Here is a 24,366-nt window from a genome sequence, read left to right on the forward strand (position 1 = left end):
TCAGTAGGTTAAGTGTCCGATTCTTGATTTCAGCTCAGGTCATGATCTCACAGTTTGTGGCTTTGAGCCCTTCATCAGGCTCTGTGCTGACAGTGCAGAGCCTGCTTGGGATTCTGTCTCTCCGTCTCTCTCTGCCCCTCCGTCTGTCTTTCCTCTCTCTCTCTGCTCCTCCCCCTCCCCTCCTCCTGCAAGCCCACACACTCTCTCTCTTTCTCTCAAAATAAATAAACTTAAAAAAATGTAGAGTGTTGGGGCTCGCAGTGATGATTTCTAAGCTTCCCCACGCTATAACACTTCTTACATTCTCTCTTTTTTTTAAAACTGAGGTTAAAATGAATTTGATGGAGTATTGCTTTCAAAGCAATACTAGTAAGTATAGAAGTAAAGTATTGCTTTACCTCTCATTCCAAGAAATGTGTTTTCAACATTGTCTCTCTGTATGAGTCTGGAACTTTTCCTGAGGATATTCTAAATAATCAACTCTCCCATCTTTTACATATTCTGTAAAGTCTCTTAAGTATTGGAACTAACTCCATGTGTCTGTGTCTCTAATACTTTCAGCTATATCTGCATTTTACATGCCCCTCCTTTAAAAATATAATGACTCTCAGACAAGTTCCATTTTTGTTTTAGGAATAACAGAGGTGTCTGGCTGGCTCCATCCATAGAGCATGCGGCTCTTGATCTTAGGGTAGTGAGTTCAAGCCCCACGTTGGGCATGGAGCCAACTTAAAAAAAATTTGTTTTTAAAGGAATAATAGTCAATTGTTCAGAGTTAAGCTCTTTTCACATGGAAAGTTTGGAAAATCCCCATTATAAGTCTGCCCCCTTCGTCCCACCCTTCCACCACCACGACACCCCTGCCCAAGCTAAAACCACTCAGATTCTCTTTCCTGAGAATTTGAATTCTGAGCAGAGACACAGAGAACTGTTTGGAGAAGAGTCATGGATTGATTACTGAGATTCCAATCACTACCCTGGTTCTTGGCCTTTCTGGGGGCTGGTGGTGTAGTTCTCTCTTTGATTCTGTGAGCTATTCTCCAGTCATTTCCAGAATTACTTTTGGCCTAAGTTAGGAAAGAAGAGAGGGAAGGAAGGAAGATAGGCAGGTCCATGATGCTAACTAGAACAAGGTATAGTGAAGGACCAGTTTTTCCAGTTTTTGTTTTTAGTTCCCAGTCTGTCACTGACTGATGTGGTCATACTACATATTGCCAGGATGCAGCATTCAGAACACCCAAAAATGATCTATACCATGTTCAGTGAGATGACTCCACTATCCTATATTGATGTTCCAGCAATGTCAGATTGCACTAAAAGGTTCTAACTGCTTACTCAAAGTTTCTGTACCTATCTCATCGAGGACTAGCATTGGTACTGAACTGGAGTTTCTAGGAGACCAGGGAACTTAACCTCTGTCTGAAGCCAGGAGGTGTTGAAATTGCCCATTTCCACATAGGCAAGTGAACTAGGACAGTTGCTGGGTAAAGCCCTACTGTGGGCCCACTCAGAAGTTCTGCTTTTGCCCCTAACTTGTTGGCTGGGATTGCTCCAACCTGATTCCACCCACCCACCCACCCACCCTTCCTCCTCCTTCCACTCACTGTCCCCAGACTTCTTGTATTCTCTGTCAAACAAGAAGTTTGCCACCATGTTTCTACTGAGAGGATAGCAGCCTGGCCCCCGCCTTGGCCTGTCTCTGGAAGAATGGACAAAGGTTTTAGCAGTTTAAAAGAGAGTGCCCTGGAGTGCCTGGGTGGCTCAGTCAGTTAAGCGTCTGACTTCAGCTCAGGTCGTGATTCCACGGTCGGTGGGTTTGAGCCCTGCGTTAGGCTCTGTACTGACAGCTCAGCCCAGAGCGTGCTTCAGATTCTATCTCTCTCTCTCTCTCTCTCTCTCTCTCTGCCCCTCCCCCACTCACACTCTGTCTCTCAAAAATGAATAAATGTTAAAAAAAATAAAAAATAAATAAAAGGGAGTGCCATATGAAAAGAAAAGAAAGCAGGGACTCAGATACGTATACATCCATTTTCATTGCAGTATTAGTCACAATAGCCAAAAGGTGGAAACAACCCAAATGTCCATTGACAAATGAATGGAAAAACAAAATGTCTGTACATTCAATGGAATATGGTTCACCAGTAAAAAGGCCGGAAATTCTGTCACGTGTTGCAACATGGATGAACCTTGAAAACATTATGCTAAGTAAGCCAGACACAAAAGGCCAAATATATGATTCACTTACATGAGGTATCTAGCATAGTCAAATTCACAGAGACAGAAAGTAGAATGATGGTTGCCAGAGACTTGGGGGAGAGAGGAATGGGGAGTTAGTGTTTAAGGGGTACAGAGTTTCAGTCTGGAAAGAGCAAAAAATTTTGGAGTTGATGGTGGTGGTGGTGGTGGTGGTGGTGGTTGCATAACAATGTGAATGCACTTAATGCCCCTAAGCTATACACTTGAACATGGTTAAGATGGTAAATTTTATGTTAATTATGTTTTACCATACACACATGGAGATTTGGAAATTACATTTTTGAAAGAGAGAAAGAGGGCCTAGGAGAGAGCTTTCTTAGAGGTAGCTTTGGGTTCTTGACACATATGACGTTGTGAGTGCCCACAGGTGTTGAGACAGCCTTCGGCTGGTTCGCTTCTTGGAACATCAGGGCCAGTGTCTGTCAGTTCATTCAAGCCCTAGTCCAGAGTTGTGGCCAGAAGACACCTAATTAGTTCTGTGATGATCAACAGGCCAGGCCCCTCCTGTAGCCCTCCTTGTCATTCATTCATTCATTCGTTCGTTCGTTCGTTCATTCCACGGGCATCAAGTGCCTGATCTCTACAATGGGAATATAAAATCAGGCCCAGGTAGTGTAACCCCTCTCTGAAGCCAGGAAACAGCTAATTTCAACTGATTTATACGGAGGGAGTATAATAATGAACAAGAAAGACCTAGTTCCTGCCAGCACAGTGCTAATTTTCAGCCCTTTCCTCAACTGGGCTCAGTCAGAGTGCTCCCTGTAGGCCACTGAATGCCAAGCAGCCACAGATGAGCACTGTGCTGTGATGCACAGCCTTGAACAAGAATCAGAGGCCTAGGCTCTAGCCTGGCCTTAGCACTGGCTTCTGTTTGACATTAAACAAATCTGTTAATCTGTCTGTGGTCTCTGTGGCCCCTCAGCAACATGGAGATGCCTCACGGGGTTGGGATAAAAGTAAGAACGAGACCAAGAGTGTGAAAGAGCTCTGATATATAACATTAGATGGGTTGGTTGGGGGTGGGGGGGTGGGGGTGGGGGGAATGAATAGCTGACGCAGGGGTGGGGCAAACACACAACTCAGGCCTCTGCCGTTGGTCGGTCTAACCTGTGAGGTTCCCTGACAATGATGTTTTGTGGAAAGGAGGAAAGTAGGGTCCCCACATTCTTTTCTGGGAGAGCAGACTTACCGTCACCCATGCCCTCTGTGTCCTATTCTTTGCCTCTTTTTCCCCCAAACAGGTTACAACCAACCTCAGCTTGGCTTTAGTAAGTCACCTTCATCAGCCCTCCCAAATCCAGCAGCTGGCAGCCCTTCAGATCAGATAATGTATCTGATGCATTTTCAGGCCTGGTGCAGAAAAGAGAAGGGGCTCAACAAGGTACATAAAAGAGTGTTATTATTATTATTATTATTTTAGGTTTATTTATTTATTTGAGAAAGACAGAGACAGTGCAAATGGGGGAAGGGCAGAGAGAGAGGGAGACAGAGAATCCCAAGCAGGCTCCAAGCTGCCAGCACAGAGCCTGATGCGGGGCTCAAATTCACGAAAACTGTGATATCATGACCTGAGCCGAAACCAAGAGTCAGACGCTTAACCCACTGAGCCTCCTAACTGCCCACGGCCTCAACCTTCTTATCTGTAAAATGGGAATAATTAATACCTACCTCAAAGGATTGTTACGAAGGTGAAATAATGCATTTCAAGTGCTTAGCACACAGACTGGCCTGAACAAATGCATGGATGTTAGCTATTGTGGTTATCCTCTGTTAAATGCACAGGGTGTACTAACCTGTTTAGTGGGTTGAGTGGGTTAAGGCATGGAGGAGGGCTCTGTAAACAGTGTTATTCCCCTCCCAGCTCCCTTTTGGCATTTATGCAGCAATCTTCATAATTAACATCATTATTATCAAATATTCCCACTTCTCCCCTCTTGTCTCATTAGCTGGCTGGATGGGGCTTGCTCTTCTCTTTTTCAAAGCTCTTCTTCCCTCCCAGTCTTTCTTCCAGGCTTTGTTTTTTTCCTTCTGGTTTCTACTTTTTCTTTCTATAACACTTTCTGTGTGCCAGAAGGTCCTCCAAGACCTTTAACTACGGAAACCACCCCTCCCTTCAAGTAGGGATGGGGCCACCTCCACCCATTCAGGAAAGAGATCTTGGGATCTGGGATCTTGGGCCTCTACTGCTCCCCCCTCCCACCTGAAAAGAAGTAGAAGGAAGAGCTCGGCCTTTTGACTAGCTCCTGGGCTGTTGTCCTCACTGTTGGGGCTTCCATAGGCAATATCAGATCTTCAGGTACATCGTGGGGATATTTCTGCTGAAACTACTCCATTGTCTTTTTACAGAACCGGGGTTTTCCTATACCTGTTCTGCTTCTCTTGAACTATTTGGGACCCTGACAGCCATTTCCCTTATCCCAGAATAGTTTGCAGAGCGTTTCGCCTGAGGTTTCTACAAGTCTGGAAAATCATCAAGCAACGTCATCTCATTCACATCCAGTTAGCCTAGCTGTCTAGTGTGGGTCTGTTTGCATAAAGCAAAACTGGCTTGTGCACGCCCTGCCTGTGCACACAGGTGTGAGCGCCAGGACACAGACTGAGTCCACAGACATGTTGGTCCTCATGTCTCAGTTTGTACCTTTCTTTTTTTTTCTCTCTCTCTCTTTTTTAAAAAAATATTTTATTTATTTTTTCCCCAGCCCCTAAAGATTTTATTAAAATTTTTTTTAAGTTTATTTATTTATTTAGAGAGAGAGCAGGGGAGGGGTAGAGAGAAAGAGAATCCAAAGCAGGTTTGTGCTGTCATCGTGGAGCTCAACACCGAGCTCAGTCTCACAAACTGGGATCACAACCTGAGCTGAAATCAAGAATCAGAGGCTTAACCCACTGAGCCACCCAGGTGCTCCTATAGATTTTATTTTTAAGTAATCTCTACACCCATCATGGGGCTGAAACTTACAACCCCAAGATCAAGAGTCACATGCTCCACCAACCAAGCCAGCCAGGTGCCCCTCAGTTTGTACCTCTCTATGTATTGCAGTAGTTAGCAGAGCTCTGAGTATATAACAAATGCTCAATACATGCCTGGTGATTTGTTTGTTTACTGATTCATTTATTCACTCTTTGCCAGCCTGCTAATTGCTTACTCTTGAGCACTGCGAACTTCTGCGAAATGCAAGCTGGTGCAGCCACTCTGGAAAACAGTATGGAGGTTCCTCAAAAAACTAAGAATAGAACTACCCTATGACCCAGCAATTGTACTACTAGGCATTTATCCACGGGATACAGGTGTGCTGTTTCGAAGGAACACATGCACCCCCATGTTCATAGCAGCACTATCAACAATAGCCGAAGTATGGAAAGAGCCCAAATATCCATCGATGGATGAATGGATAAAGAAGATGTGGTATATAGATATACAATGGAGTATTACTCGACAATCAAAAAGAATGAAATCTTGCCATTTGCAACTGCGTGGATGGAACTGGAGGGTATTATGCTAAATGAAATTAGAGCAAGACAAAAATCATATGACTTCACTTATATGAGGACTTTAAGAGACAAAACAGATGACCATAAGGGAAGGGAAACAAAAATAATATAAAAACAGGGAGGGGGACAAAACAGAAGAGACTCATAAATATGGAGAACAAACTGAGGGTTACTGGAGGGGTTGTGGGAGGGGGGATGGGCTAAATGGGTAAGGGGCACTAAGGAAATCATTGTTGCACTATATGCTAACTAATTTCGATGTAAATTTTAAAAAATAAAAAATAAAATTAAAAAAAACAAAGTACAGAATCAGAAAAAAAAATAAAAAGTTAAAAAAACAAAAATATAACATCAAAATTTTAAAAAATAAATTGAAAAGAAAGGTTAAAAAGAAAGAAAGAAAGAAAGAAAGAAAGAAAGAAAGAAAGAAAGAAAGAAAAAGAAAAGACAGAATCCAGGAAGGGAAAGGATTGTTCCACATTTTCCTCCACGTTCAGAAACTTGTCTGTGTCCTCATCCAGAAAGACTGGAAATGACAAGCCTAGTGGCTTCTGTCGTGATATGAGGGATCCTAAGACTACCTAAGTGGCCCTTGTGTAGGTACACCAGAGGGTGAAAACACCTCTTAAGTTGGCTTGGGCCAGTCTTAGAAGTCCTGGACCCTGTTACCTCTAGGTTTTCCTGAAACCATCCCATTTCATCAAGGGTCTTCAGTCAAAATTCCTCCTGGACAGAAATGTGTTTGTGGCTGTAATTGTCCTGTCGACACTGACTAGCAAATGGGGGCTTAAATGTTGTGGGGGTTTTTGTTTTGGTTTGTAATAATGATGGTGACGATATCCTAGAGGTGCCTTGGGACCTGGCCAAACCTTCTGGGGCCTCTACTGATCAAACCCATAGCTTGGGGAATGGAAAGTTACGGGCTGGGCTGTGTACAGACAGACTCTACATTCCCAGAGCAGCGGCAGCATAATAGAAAGGGCATTTGCCCTCTCTATCTCCTCTCCTCATCTACCCCCTTAGAGTTTTATGCTTGAATCTGGATGTTTGAGTGAACAGGAAGTACTGGCAGCAGAGCTGAAATATACAAGTACATATTTGGCACAGCTCTGATGCCTTCTTTTGCCCCCCCCTCCCCCCCACTTTAGGTGGCACCCAACAGGGCAGTAGGTACAGTCCCTTGCATCTTGCTGGCAAGCCTCGACCTGCCAGCAGCCAAAACCATTACAGCAGCTCAGGTGCTAGCTTGGCAGGAAGCTTGGGAGCAGCTGGCTGTTCTGGTTCCTGAGCTCGGCTCTAAGCAGCAGCAGCTTGGCAGTGGGGGAAGAGGCTCATCAGGCCCTACCTGTATCTATCTGCTCACCAAAGAGGAGCTAGGGAGACACTGGGACCCCACTTCTCTCCTCCTCTCATTACCTGCCCCTCCCCAGCCCCACCACACACCTGTGCTGTGAGGGAGACTGAGACAGACTGAGCAAACCACTTGTAATCTTCCTCTGGGCCAACCCCTGCTTGCCGACACAAAGCTGGATTGTTTTTCCTCATGTTGGGAAGGAAGAAGCTCAGAAAACAGGAAGAGGGGAGCAGGCTTATGTACAGATACATCTATGTCCAATTCTCAGCTGTTTGGGGATATTTGGGTCTCCACACTCCCTCTTGCTTTTCTTTGGCTTATATGGAGAGGTGTTAGTGGCCAGGTTAGAAAGAGAAAGGAAATAGTCTGGGGAGCAGGGCTTGGCAGGTGGGGGTGGTGAGGCAGAGATAATTAGGGAGGGGATAGTTTGGTGATTAAATGAGTGTCTGACACCAGGTGATAATGATGGTGGTGGAGGTGGATGGAAATTCTCAAGTGTATTCAATAGAGACTAGTGGAATTAAGGACACAGCCTTTTGTCCTCAGTTCAAATACTGGTCTCTTTCACTACTTCTGACTTTCAGCAAGATTTTTAACCTCTAAGCCTTGTTTTCCTGTAGGCTTGTATTAAATACAATTTTCTATATTTCACTTAATATAAGTATATATATGTGTATATGCCTCCCACACAAATGTTGACTGATAAGGTTACATTAATAATAAGTTCTCTTGCATCATGGTGTCATGGGCTGGAAAGGAAAGATTAAGCCTCACAGCTCTGTCTCTGCCACTGGAGCTTTGTGTTGGCCTTAGAGACTCCCTCCCAGGTGACAGTCCCTGGTTTCATCCCTGATTGTGCCACTGCAAGTTTCTGGTAGGGTCCAGGCCCTGCTGGCTTCTAGCCATAGCAGCTTTGTTCTGCTGAGGACATGTGACTGGCTCTCAAGTGCACTCCAAGGTCAGAGCTACAGTCTTGCTTTTTTTGTCCTAGGACTCAGTGCTGGTTGCTGGCATTTATGGAACTGTGCCCTGGGTGTCATGACCTCTTATTCCCTTGGCAACCTCTTGTTCTCTGGATTTCATCACCTTTTCTCTGCACAGACGCTGGGCATGTAAGCAAAGTTGCTGCACTCACCCTGGACCTTTGGGCCCTTTACATCTGGTGGAGCCTGTGGGACCAGCCCTCCTGGCACTTCCTTCAGCCCCACCTTCCCACTGGCCTAGAGGGGGGTCAGTCTTCCCCTCTTAAAAAAGTGTTTTAGGGGCACCTGAGTGGCTCAGTCGGTTAAGCGTCCGACTTCGCTCAGGTCATGGTCTCACGGTTTGTGGGTTCGAACCCCACGTCAGGCTCTGTGCTGACAGCTCAGAGCCTGGAGCCTGCTTTGGATTCTGTGTCTCCCTCTGTCTCTACCCTCCTCCACTCACACTCTGTGTCTCTCTCTCAAAAATAAATAAACAAAAAAAAAAAGTGTTTTAGTTCAGCAAACATGCTAGCCCTTTTCGGCGGAGCCCTGCCCAAGGCTGGAAATGGAGCTTCAGAAATCCTACTTCCATTGGCCCTGCCTCTTTTAGACATTTACTCTCAGCTCCACCTCTCCTGTTGACACCCAGCCGACACTCTCCATCTTAGTAAACAGCAACTCCGGCCTTCTAACTGTCCAGGTCCAAAAGCTTCAAGTCATTCTTGATTCCTCACCTCATATCCAATCCGTGAGCAAGGCCTGTCAGCTAGACTTTCAAAATCTATCCAAAATCTGCCTGAGCAGCAAGGGACTTCCTTTCTTCCTGGCATAAATGTCCCTGTTGACCATATGACATATTGCCAAGAGAGGCCAGAGGTCAGGAGAAATGAATGCAAGTTTCAGATCTGCAACATCGTGATGGGTAGTAAAATAATAGGCTGCAACCTGTTCATTGCTTATTATGTTCCAAGTACTAAGTCCTTAAGGTGGATTATCTTATTCACTGTGTGACCGTGGACTGATGACTTCACCTCTGTTTCTGTTGTTTCATCTCTAAAATGGAGAGGACAGCAGTCCATGGGGAGGCTGTGAGGATGCAGTGAAATAATATACGTGACAGTCTTTGAAAAAAGCAGCAAGGGATATATGTATCCCATATTTTTCTCAAAGAGCCAACATGATCATCTTCAGGCCTTTGAAGAGTTCACATTGCATAGAAGAGGGATGTTGGCAAAATTCCAGCTGATGGTGAATTTGATAGCCCAGCTTTGTGAGGGCAGAATGTGAGGCCCATGGTGGTGCTTTATCTGTCACCTGAGATTGGGGTGTCTGTCTCCTGGCACAAATGTGACACCTGCTGCAGGGGAAACAGGCCCTGGCAGCTGGCACTCTGGGAGTAGAGGTCTGGCCAGGAGCAGGAGGAGTTCACTTATCAGAAGGCAAGTGACAAGTGTCAATAGTTAAATCAGCACATTCTTTAGATCCAAGTTCCCCCCCAGGGGGCAAATCAATGCCTGGGTATCCACTAGCAGGGTTAATACAGAGGCAAAGGCACGGGAAAAGGGATTGCCAAATGGCCAGCACACAGCCCAATGCCTGCTATGCCCTTGGTGGATATTAATGGAGGGATGGATGGGCAGTGGGCGGGGAACAGAAGGTAATACCCAGGAAACAGAGATGCAGTATTATCCGTTGTTCCACTGCCACTGAGTTCCTGCTGGCCCACAGCCTGCTTGGTTCTCTTACAAAATTGTCCAGGGCCTTGAACTTGTATCTGACTTCCAGGTCCCAAACCCCAAACTCATTGAGGAAGGAATGCTTGTTGAGTACTTACAGTGTGTCAGATGACTTGCTCAAGCAGTCAGTCACCATTTATAAGGAGTAGATAGACAATTGGGTCTGACCCCGAAGACTTGCTTCTCTTTCTCCTATACTCTGAAGTCAGCAAAGGGAATTTTCTATTCCTGAGCTTACTAAAGCTTGGGCTGTTGACTGCCCCATCTCTAAGTATCTCAAAGCCATCCCAACACCTGTGACCAGGGGCAGGGCCTGGTTGGGTTTAACCTTACTGATCCATCCCCTTTCCCACAGTGGATTTGTCCTTGCTCACTGAGAGAACCACCTCTTACCTTCTTTTACAGAGACATAGAGCCAGACACTAAAGGTGATAACGGCAGATTTTATTCAGTACATCACGATATAGGAAAGAGACCTCAGGAGAGAACTGAAGTCAATTCCCAATACAGCAAAGGCAGCGGGGGGTTTATAGCCAGCATGCAGAGTGAGGGCGGCAGGAGATGGAAAATTACTAAGGGGGAGACATCAGGATAGGGGGGTTCTTGCTAAAGGCAGGCTGAGCACTTATATATCAGGGATCGGAGATGAGGAATTGATCAGTTATCAAGGATAATCAGATATCAAAGGTGGGGGAACTCCCGATAAAAAGACTTAATGGGATTCTTGGGGCGCCTGGGTGGCTCAGTCGGTTAAGCGTCTGACTCGATTTCGGCTCAGGTCATGATCTCACGGTCATGAGAGTGAGCCCCAAGTTCAGCTCTGAGCTGGGCATGGAGCCTGCTTGGGATTCTCTGTCTCTCTGCCCCTCCCCCGCTCTTGTGTACCCTCTCTTTCTCTCTTTCTCTCAAAAACAACAACAAAAGACTTCACAGGATTCTTCCTAAACACTGGACTGGGCCAGCAAGGACAGGGCCCAAGGAGGAGGCCTGCTCAAAAGGAGGGCTCAGAGGAGCCTGTCCAAAATTTGGTCAAGGAATCTTCATTGCTTCCCAGCAAATGCCAGGACAGGGCATTCTGAAGACCCACAATGATAGTTCACTGATTTCAGGTTAAGTTGTCTCACCTTTGGTGTGACTTCCAAGAGTCAGAATTTTCTGGAACTGAAAACTAGTCTGAGAAAGGATGTGCATTTGAGACATACTGTAACTCACATCACTAGGGGAAGTACTGTTTTTATTAGTATTTCCTCACAACTTTGTCCAGAGGTAGATGGCTTTTCATTCTAAGAACAAAGTCAAGGAAGAGATGACCCAATCATTCAAAGGCAGAAGCAAGGACTGCCCACCCCTCCCCACAGTGTGACTCACTCCCCACCCAGGCACTGAAGCTCCCCAGCCACCAGCCAGCCACTCCTTGGGCTTGGCAAGGGATCGGGCTCTTAGATTAGTTGTGTCTGAGTTGGGATTAACAGATGAACAAACAGCTCTCTCCTGAGCTCATCCAGAAATCTAGGGTGTAAGTCTGCGAGCATTCTTTCTCTTCCTCCCTCCCATAGCCTCACCTCACTTCACTGGCCCCAGAATCCTGCTTCTTCAGAACATCCCCCTGCACTGAACTAGTCTGACCTGTTCCTGACTGCCAGCTGGCCAACCATGGAAACAGGAGAGACCTTGATGGCAGAGGGATAAACCTGCAGAAGTCCCCATAAAACATAACATGAGCAGAGGTTTAACGTCTGTGCAGAAACCCCGAGACACAGATCCCCAGCTGAGGCCTCTGCCCCTGGGACTCTTTCAATGTCTGTGCCAAAAATGCCCACAGGAGAAAATGCTGGCTTTTGAGACAGGGAGGCTCTGTGTTCTGATCCTGGCTTCAAAACAACTAATTCTGGGGGCCTCCCAGGTGGCTCAGTCGGTTAAGCGTCTGACTTTAGTTCAGGTCATGTCATGATCTCATGGTTTTGTGGGTTTGAGCCCTGCATTAGGCTCTGCACTGACAGTACAAAGTCTGCTTGGGATTCTCTCTCTCTCTCTCTCTCTCTCTCTCTCTCTCTCTCTCTGCCGGTTCCCAACTCTCGGTGTCTGTCTTCTTCAAAATTAACTAATTAAAAACAAAAACTAACTCTGTGACTTTAAGCTCTGAGCTGCTCTTCCCCATCTGTAAAATGGAGGTAATCAGACCTGGCCTATCTCACAAGATCCCAAAGGGCCACACCAAACATAACTATAAGAAAAGCATCCCCCCACCCACCGCAATCTCCCTGCTAGAGTCAATTACATAAACACTTATGCAAAATGTTGATGTCCACCTTCTGCCGGCCCACATTCATAGACTGCTCTTTTCTCTCTGTCTGGTTTGCTGTATCTCTACTGGTGCTCACATAGGGGTTCCTATGACACTTCTGCTTTGGGCCAGCTATTGGCTCCCAGTGGTCAGGGACCACGAGTCTAACTTCTTTTGTGCAGCACCCACTGCAGTGTCTGGGAGCATCTTGATAGAGCTGTTAGAGAGAGAGTAGTAGCTGGGAATCTGAACGCTTGAGTTCCAGGCTTAGCCTTGTTGCTATTTGGTGAGTGAGCCTAGAGAAGTCATTTGACCAGCTGGGGTCCCATTTTCCTCATCTGAAATGATGACCAGATGATCTTGAAAGCCTCTGCTAGCTCTTAATAGTCTATGATTTGGGTTCATGGCCAGCAGTGATTTGGTTTCACATATTCAGAGTCTGATAGTCATGCTCAAGTGGTCTCTGTGTCACATGGGGAGGCTCTGACCCCCCCCAGTGCTGATCCATTGAACCCTGATTCTTCTACACCCTCTCCCTCAGCACAGCTCTTTGCTCCTTGACTCCTTGCTTGCACCCCCAAAAGTGTCCTGTTCCCCCTCATTCTCACCCAGTTTGGCTTTTAGCCTTCCCAGATGTGTGTTAGCCAACCCGTTGCAGATTCTTCGGGGTGTAGACATCAGCTTCCAGATAAACACAGGAGTAGTGAGGCCTCTAATCTTCTCTCTCCAGCATTTTATAAATTCGTTTGACATGTACCAAGTCCTGGCCCACCCTTTCCTGCCTTCCCACCTCTGGTTCCATCTAGCAGCTCAGTGATAATGATGGGCCAGGGGGAGGGCCTCCCCACCAACTAGACAGCACTGCTGTCTCCCTGGGCTTAGAGGAAAGAAAGGGACTGAGCTAGAAAGGGAACCCATGCAGCAGCAAGCTTATTTCCACTACCTTTCACAACCATTTTCCCACAGTGACCTTTGGGAGAAATTAGCCTCAAGAGGCAACTGGGGAAGAGGCAACCTGTAGCGCTGGACAAACTGCATGGACAAATGGACAGTGTTCCATTTTCACCTGGCCTGGCTCCTTCTCTGATTATGGAAGACAGCAAATTTTAATGCAATAGGAGCTCATTTCCTCTCCCTCTGCCCTATTGACCTTGGCCAAGGTTGTAACTATCTCCTGACCCCTGACCCCCATCCCCTGCCGCAGCCTCCACTTCATGCCCACCACATGAAGAGGTGTGAGGACCAGCAGAAGGGAAGAAGCTTACCTCTTTTATTCCCCCAAATCTTACAGACCTATGAGGTCTTCAAGTTATGTTGACCTTGCTTCTCTCTTCTTTCCCTTCCATAGGATACGGCAGCTGGAGAGAACTGGCCAAGGCTCTGGCCAACAGGAACATTCCAGCTGTGGATCCAAATCTCCAGTTTTATCATCCCCAGAGGCTGGGCTTCAAGGTATGTGGTGGGGCAGCCCATTTTCCCCGCTAGTACATTAACATGAGTTCTCAGCTGTCCCTGCCCTTATAACCTTAAGGGAAACCTCCACTTTTTGGTGATAAGAGGCCAAGGAGAGGAGTTCCTGGAATTGTAGTCTCACATCACAGGATCGTGTTAGCTGGGTGGGTAGAGATGTCCATCCTACCCTCCTCAGAGCCTTCCTCTCCCGGCTCAAGATACCCAGAATTGAACCGCTCCAGGCATGTGGCCTTTGTCTCCAATAGTGGCAGAGGGCTTAAGGCAGAACCAGCATGTCCTGCCACTCACTGGCATGAGGACTAGGCTGGGGCCTTAGTGACGGTCCCAGACACTCACTGCTAAGAGTCAGAGATGGTGAGGTAGACATATACAGCTGCAAATGGCCAGGGGACAGATGTGTAATGGAGCATTTTCTCTATAGTGTTTCTCAGGGCAGTAATCCTTAGGGAGGCAGGAGTAGCTCTGGGTGGAATTAGGGAAACTGGGGTCTAATTCAGTCTGGAATTCTAAGGTTAGACCTCTGAGCCTAGAAAAGACATGGATCTCCAAGGCTGGACCAGTACCAGACTGAAACCATGCACCTGCACAGTGGGTAGGGAAGGGCTGGGTTACCCCCAACAGACTTCTACTTGTTAGGACAAATGAGTGACAGACCTGGGCAGAGTCCTGGGGGTGGGGAGAGGAAGACAGAGGTAAGTTCCTGCCCTCAAGAGATTGATCTAGTTAGAAATTTTTTATTCCATATGGGAAGACAGAACGTTCAAGAAAATAAAAGAACCTTAGGAGACTAAAGAAGTCTATTTCTGAGAGATATAGTGTGAATAATAAATGGGAGTGTCCCTTATGTTGATAAGCTTCCTAGGAACAGAGACTGTGTCTCCTGGCCCTCTGTTTCCCCCTACTCACTTTCAAGGGGCCCCAAATCCCGTTCTTGCCCTACTCTTCCCACCAAATTCATTCTTCACTCTTCTGCCAGGACCAAGACTCTGAGCAAGGTGGGAGCGCTAACAGCAGCTACCTGAAGTGGAATAAGCCCGTCCCCTGGCTCTCAGAGGTAAGAGACTCTTTACTGTTCCTGCTCTTGGAGATGGTCAAAAAGTAGTTTTCAATAGGCAATTCCAGCAGAGACCATAGAAAATTTTCTTCTAGTGGTTATTATGAACAATTTTCCTCTAATTTGGACAAAAAAGGGGGGGGGGAAGCTCCAGTCTCTTTAGTGTTCTTCCTTTAGAGAAGAACATTTTCTTTGAGCCTACTACGTGCTGGTTTTTGCATATCATCGCACATCAGCTTTATAACTCTGTAAGTAGTATCACTATCCTCACTTTACAGGTGAGAAAAACAAGCCTCAGGAAAGCTACATGGCTTTCACACCCACATCAGTCTTAAAGATAGGCTCTCAAACTGTCTTTCTTAGACTAGTAAGTCCTATTAGATATTCCAGGAAGGAAGGAGTCCATTGTTAAATAAGGCTCAAAAACTATATGCTACATCCACTTCTTGGAAATACACATTAGCACATGAAAGGTTCTGAGAAGTTCCCAGTGATCTGTTTAACTTGGTTTAGCTCAGCAGGTACCAAACTTATTTGTCTCCTGACTTGTTTTTTCCCATGAAGCATGTCTTAATATTCTATGAAACTAGTGTTCTAAGGATCATACTCTAGAAAACTCTGCTTCAGAAAACTTTTTTTTTATTGGGAGAGAGAGAGAGAAAGCACGAGAGGGAGAGGGGCAGAGAGAGAATCTTAAGGAGGTAGGGTTCAATCTTAACACTGAGATCATGAGCTGAGCTGAATCCAAGAGTTGGACGCTTAACCAACTGAGGCACCCAGGTGCCCCTAGAAAACTTCTAGGAAGCAGTTAAATGTGTAAATGAGTTGTCAGGATACCTTACACTTATATAGGATCTGACAGGGTTGGTTTTTTTTTTTTTTTTTTTTGTAAATAAACTGAGGCTCAGTGAAGTTAATTAACATGCTCAAGACTACCTTAAGAAAGTGCTTATGCCAAGACTCCATGGTAGCATGGTGCTCTGGGCCTTCGTATTTTGCAACTTGCCCATAACCCAGTGCCTTTTAGCCCTGAGACCCACGGACATGGGTTACTTTTCTTGGCTGGGTGGTATTGGCCAGCCCATTGTCTTTATCCATACCTATCACAGATTGATCTCTTCAGTCTGGATGATTTTATTTACAATCCACCTATTTGCTGTGGGGCAGGAGTGAAGGAGGCAGTATCATGCTAAATGTGATGTTAGGTTTTCCATGCCATGAAATCACCTCTGTTTAAAGCCCTGAGAGAGGATGGATTACAAAACTGGCACACCTATACTGGGTGACGTCATCAGGTGATTATGCCCTGCCCCACTTGGAGACAGTACTTTGAAAAGAGAGGCCCTTAAAGAGCATTGATCCAATGATCCAGCCTTCAATCCTTTGAGGACAGTTAGGATCATTTTTCTTAATGAACCAATTATTTTTTTTTAATTTTTTTAAAAGTGTTTATTTTTTGAGAGAGAGAGAAAGAGAGAGCACGAGTGGGAGAGGAGCAGAGAGAGAAGGAGACACAGAAACTGAAGCAGACTCCAGGCTCTGAGCTGTCAGCACAGAGCCTGACGAACCATGAGACCATGACCTGAGCCAAAGTTGGACACTTAACTGACTGAGCCACCCAGGCACCCCAATGAACCAATTATTTTGAAAGATTATGACTATATAACATTCTGCATTTTGTTTTACGTGTTTGTTTATTTGTTTGTTTATTTATTTTGAGAGAGAGCAGGCAAGTGGGGGGAGGGGCAGAGAGAGAGAACCCCAAGCAGACTCCATGCTGTCAGTGCAGAGCCTGACTCAGGTTTGATCCCACAAACCATGAGACCATGACCTGAGCCAAAATCGAGAGTCAGAGGCTTAACCAACTGAGCCACCCAAGCACCCCAACATAGATTCTGCATATTTTTTAATTTTCTTTTTTTTTTTAAGCTTTCTTTTTATTTATTTATTTATTTTGAGAGCGACAAAAAAGCAGGGAGGGGTAGAGAGAGAGGTAGAGAGAACCCCAAGCAGGCTCCTTGCTGCCAACACAGCTCAACACAGGCTTGAACCCATGAAGCCATGAGATCATGATCTGCACTGAAACCAAGAGGTGGACACTTAACCAAGTGAGCCATCCAGGTGCCCCACATTCTGCATTTATGAATCATTAATGTCCCCAGTTTTTTTGGCCAATCAAGGATGGAGATATACATATATATATGTGTGTGTGTACACACACACATATATATATGTGAAATTAAAACAGTGAACAAATAGTAAATAGTGATTAAAATAGGATTAACTTTTTATTTAATTTTTAAAATTTATTTATTTATTCTTATTTTAAAGAGAGATTGAGCATGAGCAGGAAAGAGGGGCACAGAGAGAGACAGTGAATCTCAAGCAGGCTCCACACTCTGCAGAACCTGATGTGGGGCTTGATCCCATGACCTTGGGACCATGACCTGAGCCAAAATCAAAAGCTAGACGCCCAACTGACTAAGCCACCCAGGTGCCCCTAGGATTAACTTTTTAAAGAAACAGTTGATCTTTTACTAAGTGTATGGCCTTTTGGTGGTAAATGCCAGAGGTCCATGGACTTTTTTTTTTTTTTTTAATATTAAAAGTAGCTTTACCAAAACAAAAAATTACCTTGCAAAATCCTCATTACAGTTTTCATGAATTTTCACGGAATCACTGATCCAATCATCTTATTTTACCAACGAGGAAAACAAGGCCTTTGTTAAAAGGTTAAACAACTAGGACGCCTGGGTAGCTCAGTTAGTTAAGCATCCAACTCTTGATTTGCACTTAGGCCATGATCTTACGGTTCATGGGTTCGAGCCCCACTTTGGGCTCTGTGCTGGTAGTGTGGAGCCTGCTGGGGATTCTCTCTCTCCCTCTCTCTCTGCCCCTCCCCCGCTCACACTCACATTCGTGCTTGTGTGTTCTCTCTCTCTGTCAAAATAAATAAACTTTAAAAAGAGTCCTCAAAAAAACCAAAAAGGGTTAAGTAACTGGGGCACCTGGGTAAATCATCCAACTCCTGGGTTAAGCCATCCAACTCTTGATTTCTGCTCAGGGCATGATCTTACAGTTGTGGGATCGAGCCCCACATCAGGTTCCATGCTGAGCTTGGAGCATGCTTAATATTCCCTCTCACTCTCCCTCTGCCCCTACCCCCAGCTCACACTTGCTCTTGCTTTCTCTCAAAAAAAGAAAGGGTTCAACAACTAACATCTGCAGTTAGTCACACAGCTGCACGGTGGTTCCAGCCCTTTTCCAGTTCACCACAGGGACTTCTTTGTTCCCATCTCCTTTCCTGTCACCTGCCTTTTGACATACGGTTTCAGCAGGAAATGCTCAGGTTAATGATATTATATGTCATAGCTGTCATGAGCTGTCAGGTTGTACTATTATCCCCCTTTTGCAAGTAATGACTCAGAGCGGGGTTAACTCACTCACTTACTCAACGTGGCATCGCTAGGACACAGCCCTGCTCGGAAGGTGAGCAAGGACAGAGTGTAACAAGGCTGACGGTGGTCTCTTTGTCTCCCCACCCCAGTCTTTAGCCAGCAGCACAGGGTCTCTGAGGCCAGAAATCACTTTTGAAAGCAAAGCAGCCTTAGACATTCTATTTGGTGTGTGTCAGAGAGAATGTCAGAGTGGCCGGTGTGAGGCTGGGCTTCACGGGGTAACTGCCCTCAAAAACTTATTCATGTCAACCTGAATCCTAAGACTAGTTAGCAAACCCCGCTAATGAACAAACCTCAATGCCAATTTATTCATTTGCATCAGTAGGTGGTTCCATTGATCAAAACACTGTCTGATACTTAGGATGCTCCATCTGGTAAACCAAAATAGTTACAAGAAAGAAATTTGGTGAATACAAAATAAGATCAAAGGAAGTCGGTGTTTTTCCTGGGGTCATGCCATGCTGGCTTTGGTGAGGTGGTGTCTCTTGAGGAGAGGGCAGAGACCCAGAATCCTCTTCCCAGGCTTACTTTTTTTGTTTTTGTAAGTTTTATTGACATACAAATTAAATACCATGTAATTCACCCATTTGAAGTGTGTAATTCAATAGCTTTTAGTATATTCATAGAGTGCATCACTATGCATCGTCCTTCACTATCAATTTAGAGCATTTTCATTACCACAGAAACTCCATACCCGTTAACCATCACCCCTCACCACCCTCACCCCATCCAGAACCAGGTGAACAAGAATTTACTTTCTGTCTCTCTATGTTTGCCTGTTCTGGACATTTCATATACATGGAATCATGTGATGTGACCATTTATGTCTGGCTTCTTTTACTTGGCGTGACATTTTCAAGCTCATCTGTGCTGTAGCATGTATCAGTACTTCATTTCTTTTTATTGCTGAATATTATTGCATTGTGTCTGTATCACATTTTATTTCTCCATTTCGAGTGTACATCCATGATCAGCTCCCGCCTCACCTGGCGGTAGAGGTGACCACTCCTGCCTTTGTGCCATGTGCCTCTGACACCTCTGTAATAGCCCCTGACACAGGTGACACCATTTGTTAACACATCTCTCTCCTTGGAGGACCACATCTCTTTTCATCTCTAACTGCTGCAAAGCAGCCATTCACTGCTTACAGAATAAATGAGGGAGCATATGGTTCTGGGCTTAGCTTCTCCAAGCAGTTGTTCATTCAAATAATTAAGATGTTCTGGGAACACTCAGGAGGGAAGCTATTAACTCTGCCTCAAGAAGTCAGAGAAGGATGAGCCAGAGTTTGCCAGGTGGGGGAGAGAGGAAAAGGCCTTCCAACCAGGAAATAGTATTTGTAAAGACATGGAGAGGTGAAGGGGCATGGCAGAGACGGGGAGTTGGGTGTGGGTGGAAGTAGGTGCGTGACAGGGAGTGGCATGAGGTGAGGCTGGGAAGATAGGTCAGTGGGAAAGATCTCTCATGCCAGGGTGAGGTTCTGTTCTGGAGCCTTTTGGGAGCCTTCTGAGGTTTGAAGCAGTGGAGTGACATGATCAGATCTGTGCTCTAGAAAGACAGTCATGCAGGCAGTGTGCAGAATCAGAGGGAGAGAAGCTTCCATCCCATTAGGAGGCTCTGCTACAGGCCTGGCAAGCCCAGTGAGGCCTGGCAGAGGCAGTGTTGTGGGAACGGAAGACAGCAGACGTGTCTGTGGGAGGGCCAGCAGGCTGGCCTTAACCCTCCTGCATCCATACCCCCAGACTCCCTCCCCGCTTCCACAGGGCTAATTGCTGTGTGTTTGGGGGGAGTCAGTTTACCTCGTGGGGCCTCAATATTCTCACCTCTAAAACGAGAAGGTTCCAACAAATATTTTCTTCAACTGCTTGTAACTGGAAGTTCTGAATCCGTCATTAGCTGTGGACACACTGTGGTGATCGAGGGTAACCAGTGTCCTTCCCTGGGCCTAAGCCCCTGCTGGACAGTGGAGAGAGTGGGCAAAGGGCGGTGCTGATGAGCTGGAGTCCCTCATCCCTGCCAGATACAAAGTCTCCAAAACTCGGAGAGACACAAATCCTGGTGGGGTTGCCAGGCTGGGCCTGGGGAGAAAGATGGTGCCCACTGGTCCCCCAGAGGCCCCCACCTACAGCCTGAGAGTGGGTGAAGCAGGGCTTGAGGGCTGCCTTCATGCCGAATGAGGGCCTAGACCTCAGAGGAGAGGGCCAGTCCTCTTCCTACACCCCCACCTGCCCCACCTTCCATTGCCTGCAGCATCCCAGGCTACTTTGCTGTACTGCAAGCCAAGGCCCTGGGGGAGGGTGGGGGTGGCCAGCCCAAATCCTTCCTTTTCCCCTCCTTCCCTCCTTCCCCTGCCCAATCCCCCTGTGGCCTCTGGCCCCTGGCTGAGCACAACAGATTACTCTGGTGGCATGCCCTCCCTCTGCAGTTTGCTGTGGGTCTGAGCACGCTGCCCTGAAAGTCTCCCAGGGAGGGGCAGAGAGGAGGTCATTGGTAGGAGACAACTGAGTCTTGTAAACTGGACTTAAGGAATTTCCCCAGAAGTAGCACAATGTCCTCATTCTTTCCTTCCAAGAAGCCTTAACCCGCCCCCCACCTACCCAGCCCACATTCTCTCTCCCACCCATCCCAGCCCCCCACTCCTATTCCCTGGAGTGATGGCTGCTTCCCAAGGCCCTGCACTCTTAGCTTTGACCAGGCCAGTGTGCCCGGGAAGGGCCAGGTTGCTGACCGGACAGGGAGCTCTCTTGGGTCCCTTCTGGGTCTGGCTGTGGGGTAGTGTTTCCTCAGAGCCCGCACCTCAGATCTTTGGCATTGGCATGCAGGAGTTCTCCCCCCACCATCCCTCCCTCCAGATCGCTTGCCGAAGACCATGTGCCACTTCCTTTTATCTGGCTTCCAGTCTGGGTGTCCCTTCCTCCTCTGTTTTCCTAAGGGCAGCTCAGATTTTGATATCTGATGGGCCACAGTGGGGAGGGAAGGGCAGGGCCTGTTTGTGTAGAGTAATTGAGGCCCCACCTCCCACAACCTGGAGATTAAGCTCTGGGGGAGGGGGAGGAGAAAATTGCTGAGATGGGGTAATCTGAAACTCTTTGTCAGGATAAATTGGGACATGATCCCCATGCTTCCCCTCCCCACTCAAACTCCCAGCCCTTCTTCCACCCACTCAGAGCACTGGCTCTAAGTCCCTCTCTTCTGAAGGGGGCCCTCTGCTGCTGGCCTCCAGGCCCAATCTCTGCCCCTCCACCGATGCCGCTGCCAAGGAGAAGAGAGCATACATCCTCTGCTCCTACCATTCCAGGGTTGCCCAGGTCTGGGCACCCTGGTAGTTATGCCAGGAGAGGCTGGGCAGGGCGAGAGGCTTCCAGCTCCTGAGGGAGCAGTTGAGGCAGAGGCGTCCTGCCGGATGGGGCCCCCAAAGACCTCCTGCAGCGTTTTCCCAGCTGCTTCCCCACAAGGGGAGCCAGAAGCGTGAAGACTACTGGGTAGATAAGGTTTCACCGGCAGACAGCTGTGGAGCTTACTATTAGGCAGAAGGGAAAGGGGAGGGGAAGAGAGCAAGTCTTTAGCTGAAACCCCAGCTTGGCGCCTCCTTCCAGTTCTTTCTGTCATCTATGCCTTTCTGTCATGGCTATTACTCCCCCTTGCCTGGGGAATGCAAACCAGCCCCCTTCCTGCATGGAAAGAGCTGGGACTGTGTGTGTGTGTGTGTGTGTGTGTGTATGTGTGTGTGGCCACAAGCATGGCCAGGAAAACAGACCCGGGCCTCAGGGCTAGGCAATGGGGATGGAGGTTCGAGAAAGAAGCTGCAGGGTCAAGGATGGGATGGAACTGAAGTGGACCGTGACCTTCAGTAGTGAGAGGAAAACAGGCTGGGGCTGTTCAAGGCTAGTGCCTCCTCAAGCTGCAGAGCCGGATGGGTTTGGGGGTGCTCACACTCACCCGCTTGCTTCTCTGCCCCATACAGTTCCAGGGCCGCGCCAACCTGCATGTGTTTGAAGACTGGTGTGGCAGTTCTATTCAGCAGCTCAGGAGGAACCTTCACTTCCCACTGTACCCCCATGTGAGTGTTTGCTGGATGTGCCTCTTTTCCCTCCCTCCACACCCTCCTCCTCTCCCCTCCCTCTGCCCCGCTTCTGTCTCTCATCTCCCCCTATCTTCTGTCTCCATCTTCCTGGCTTCTTTTCTGGTTCACTTTCTTTCCTTTATATCTTGGGTCCTCTTTTCTCCTGTCCAGTTATTACCCTTGCTCTCATCCCACGGATTCCTTTGATTTCTCTCTGCCATCTTCTGCATCTTTTCAGCTTTAGGCTCTCGTAATGGCTGTGATGTGGTTTAGCCAGAGCTACCGCATACAGTTGGGCTGGTTGTGCACTGTACAAGATCACATGCTCAAAGAAGCAAGTAGGAGTGGAAATCTTGCCTATACTCTACTCACCAAGTCACACTCCAGTCCCTCCTGTCTCCTTCCCTTCTGGTCTTCCCACCAGCCCTGAGTGGCCTGATTTCTTCAGTTTCCTCTTCTCTCATCTAAGTAACAGTTTCCCTCTCCTTTCTTGGTATAGATTCGCACAACCCTGAGGAAGCTGGCCGTGTCCCCCAAATGGACCAACTATGGCCTTCGCATCTTTGGCTACCTGCACCCCTTCACCGATGGTGAGGCCAGCCCCAAAGTCCCCTCCTCCTGCTCCCTGCCCCAGGTTCTTTATGGTACCCAGAGAACATAAGCCTGTAGCTGAGAAGTAAGTCCACACTAGGCTGCCTGGACCCTGTTAGTCTATCACTGGGGAGGGGGGGGGAATTTAGTCCCCATGAGGTATCATCCAGTTGCCACTTGTCTCCCTAATTTGCAGAGTCTGGAATAGCTTGTCTCTCCCTGTGAGTCTTCTCCATCCTCATGGGGTCTCCTAGGATGAGGAACCCCACTTCAAGTCCCCTGAAGAGAATGTAATCACTAAGACATAAAATAGGCTTTCAGGCCTTTATGCCAATGCCCTTCTTGCTCTCATCTGGAACTCTCTCCCCCACTGCCCAGGGAAGATCCAGTTTGCCATTGCTGCAGATGACAACGCAGAATTCTGGCTCAGCCGTGATGACCAAGTGTCAGGCCTTCAGCTGCTGGCCAGTGTGGGCAAGGTAGGGTCAGCCCAACCCCAGAGCTCTCCCATTGGGCCCAGGAGCCAGGTCATGGAAGAGACACCTGCCTGCATCAGGAAACCCTCATTACCATTAGTCTTTCTGGTGTGACAGCCAGGGAAGAAGGTGTGGGAAGGAAGCCTCTTCCCTCTCACCGCTGCCCCATTTTACAAAGGGATAAACTGAGGTGTAAACTGGGGAGGAGTAAGGAGTTAGTCTGGGGCCACAGAAAGTCTTCAGGAAGATTCATCTCTGGGCAGGGACTAGGCCACCCCCTGCTGGGTTCCAGCATCCTTAGCATGGTGACAAGGAGGCACACCTGGGGCCTGATTGCTCTGAACCCTCTAGGAAGGGTGGAGGTGCTTTTGCCCGTGTCATCTGTCACTTCCCTTACCTCTCCTGTTTTCTCTCCCCTTGCCCCCCTTCTTTCCTCTCCTGTCTCCTTTCTCCCCATTCCTTTCTTGTCTCTTCACTCACTGCCTCCCTTTCTTCATATTTTTTGTCTTCTTCCTTCCTTCTCTTTCCACTCTCCCCACACCTCTAGACTGGAAAAGAGTGGACTGCCCCTGGAGAGTTTGGGAAATTTCGGAGTCAAATTTCCAAGCCAGTGAGGTGAGTAGGGAGTCTCATGAGGTTCCTGTGAGCAGGAGAAAAAAAACCCAGCCTACCTCAAGCGCTGAGGTCAAATCAGAGTCAAGGAGCCCAGTCACCCCCTCCCACTATCCAGCCTTCCTTATTCCAGAGTTCAGTGTGCCCAGGCACTCCTGTGTTCTGATAGATGAAGTCTTTGACTGAGAAGCCATTTGGTCCATCCTTCCTCATTTTACAGATGGGGAAACTGAAGCTCTGAGAGGGGTGTCACTTAATGAAAGTCACACAGCTATCTAGTGACACTCAGGACTAGAAAACAAAATAGGTCTCTCTTCTCCCAGTCCTTGACCTTCCCATTTGCTCCATCCCTGGGAATGTCCGCAGCGGTACAGCCTGGACACCGGCTGCTCTGCCTGTGCTGCAGAAAGTTCCTCATCACAGTGATCCCTTGGTAGACTGGAGGGAAACAAGGCCTTTCCCAGCCAGTAGTGGCTGGAATTGCTTTAACATGCTGGCAGGGGGACTTAGCCCAACTTCACAGTGCCACCTGGTGGCCTGCACACACAGGCGAGA

General features: G+C 47.4%; 1 protein-coding gene across 2 annotated transcripts in view; it reads left to right on the top strand.

The window, feature by feature from the left end:
• B4GALNT3 (beta-1,4-N-acetyl-galactosaminyltransferase 3) overlaps positions 1 to 24,366 on the top strand; it is a 139,191-nt gene that overhangs the window by 60,079 nt on the left and 54,746 nt on the right. For both annotated transcript variants that reach the window (XM_019464918.2, XM_019464920.2), the window contains exons 2-7: positions 13,433 to 13,536; positions 14,534 to 14,611; positions 22,034 to 22,129; positions 22,632 to 22,722; positions 23,102 to 23,202; positions 23,747 to 23,814. In XM_019464918.2, the coding sequence (XP_019320463.2) occupies positions 13,433 to 13,536; positions 14,534 to 14,611; positions 22,034 to 22,129; positions 22,632 to 22,722; positions 23,102 to 23,202; positions 23,747 to 23,814 (538 nt within the window). The remainder of the gene's footprint in view (positions 1 to 13,432; positions 13,537 to 14,533; positions 14,612 to 22,033; positions 22,130 to 22,631; positions 22,723 to 23,101; positions 23,203 to 23,746; positions 23,815 to 24,366) is intronic.

Source organism: Panthera pardus, unplaced genomic scaffold (genome assembly GCF_024362965.1).
Source record: "Panthera pardus isolate Hobbes unplaced genomic scaffold, ASM2436296v1 HiC_scaffold_6, whole genome shotgun sequence".
Lineage (NCBI taxonomy): Eukaryota > Metazoa > Chordata > Mammalia > Carnivora > Felidae > Panthera > Panthera pardus.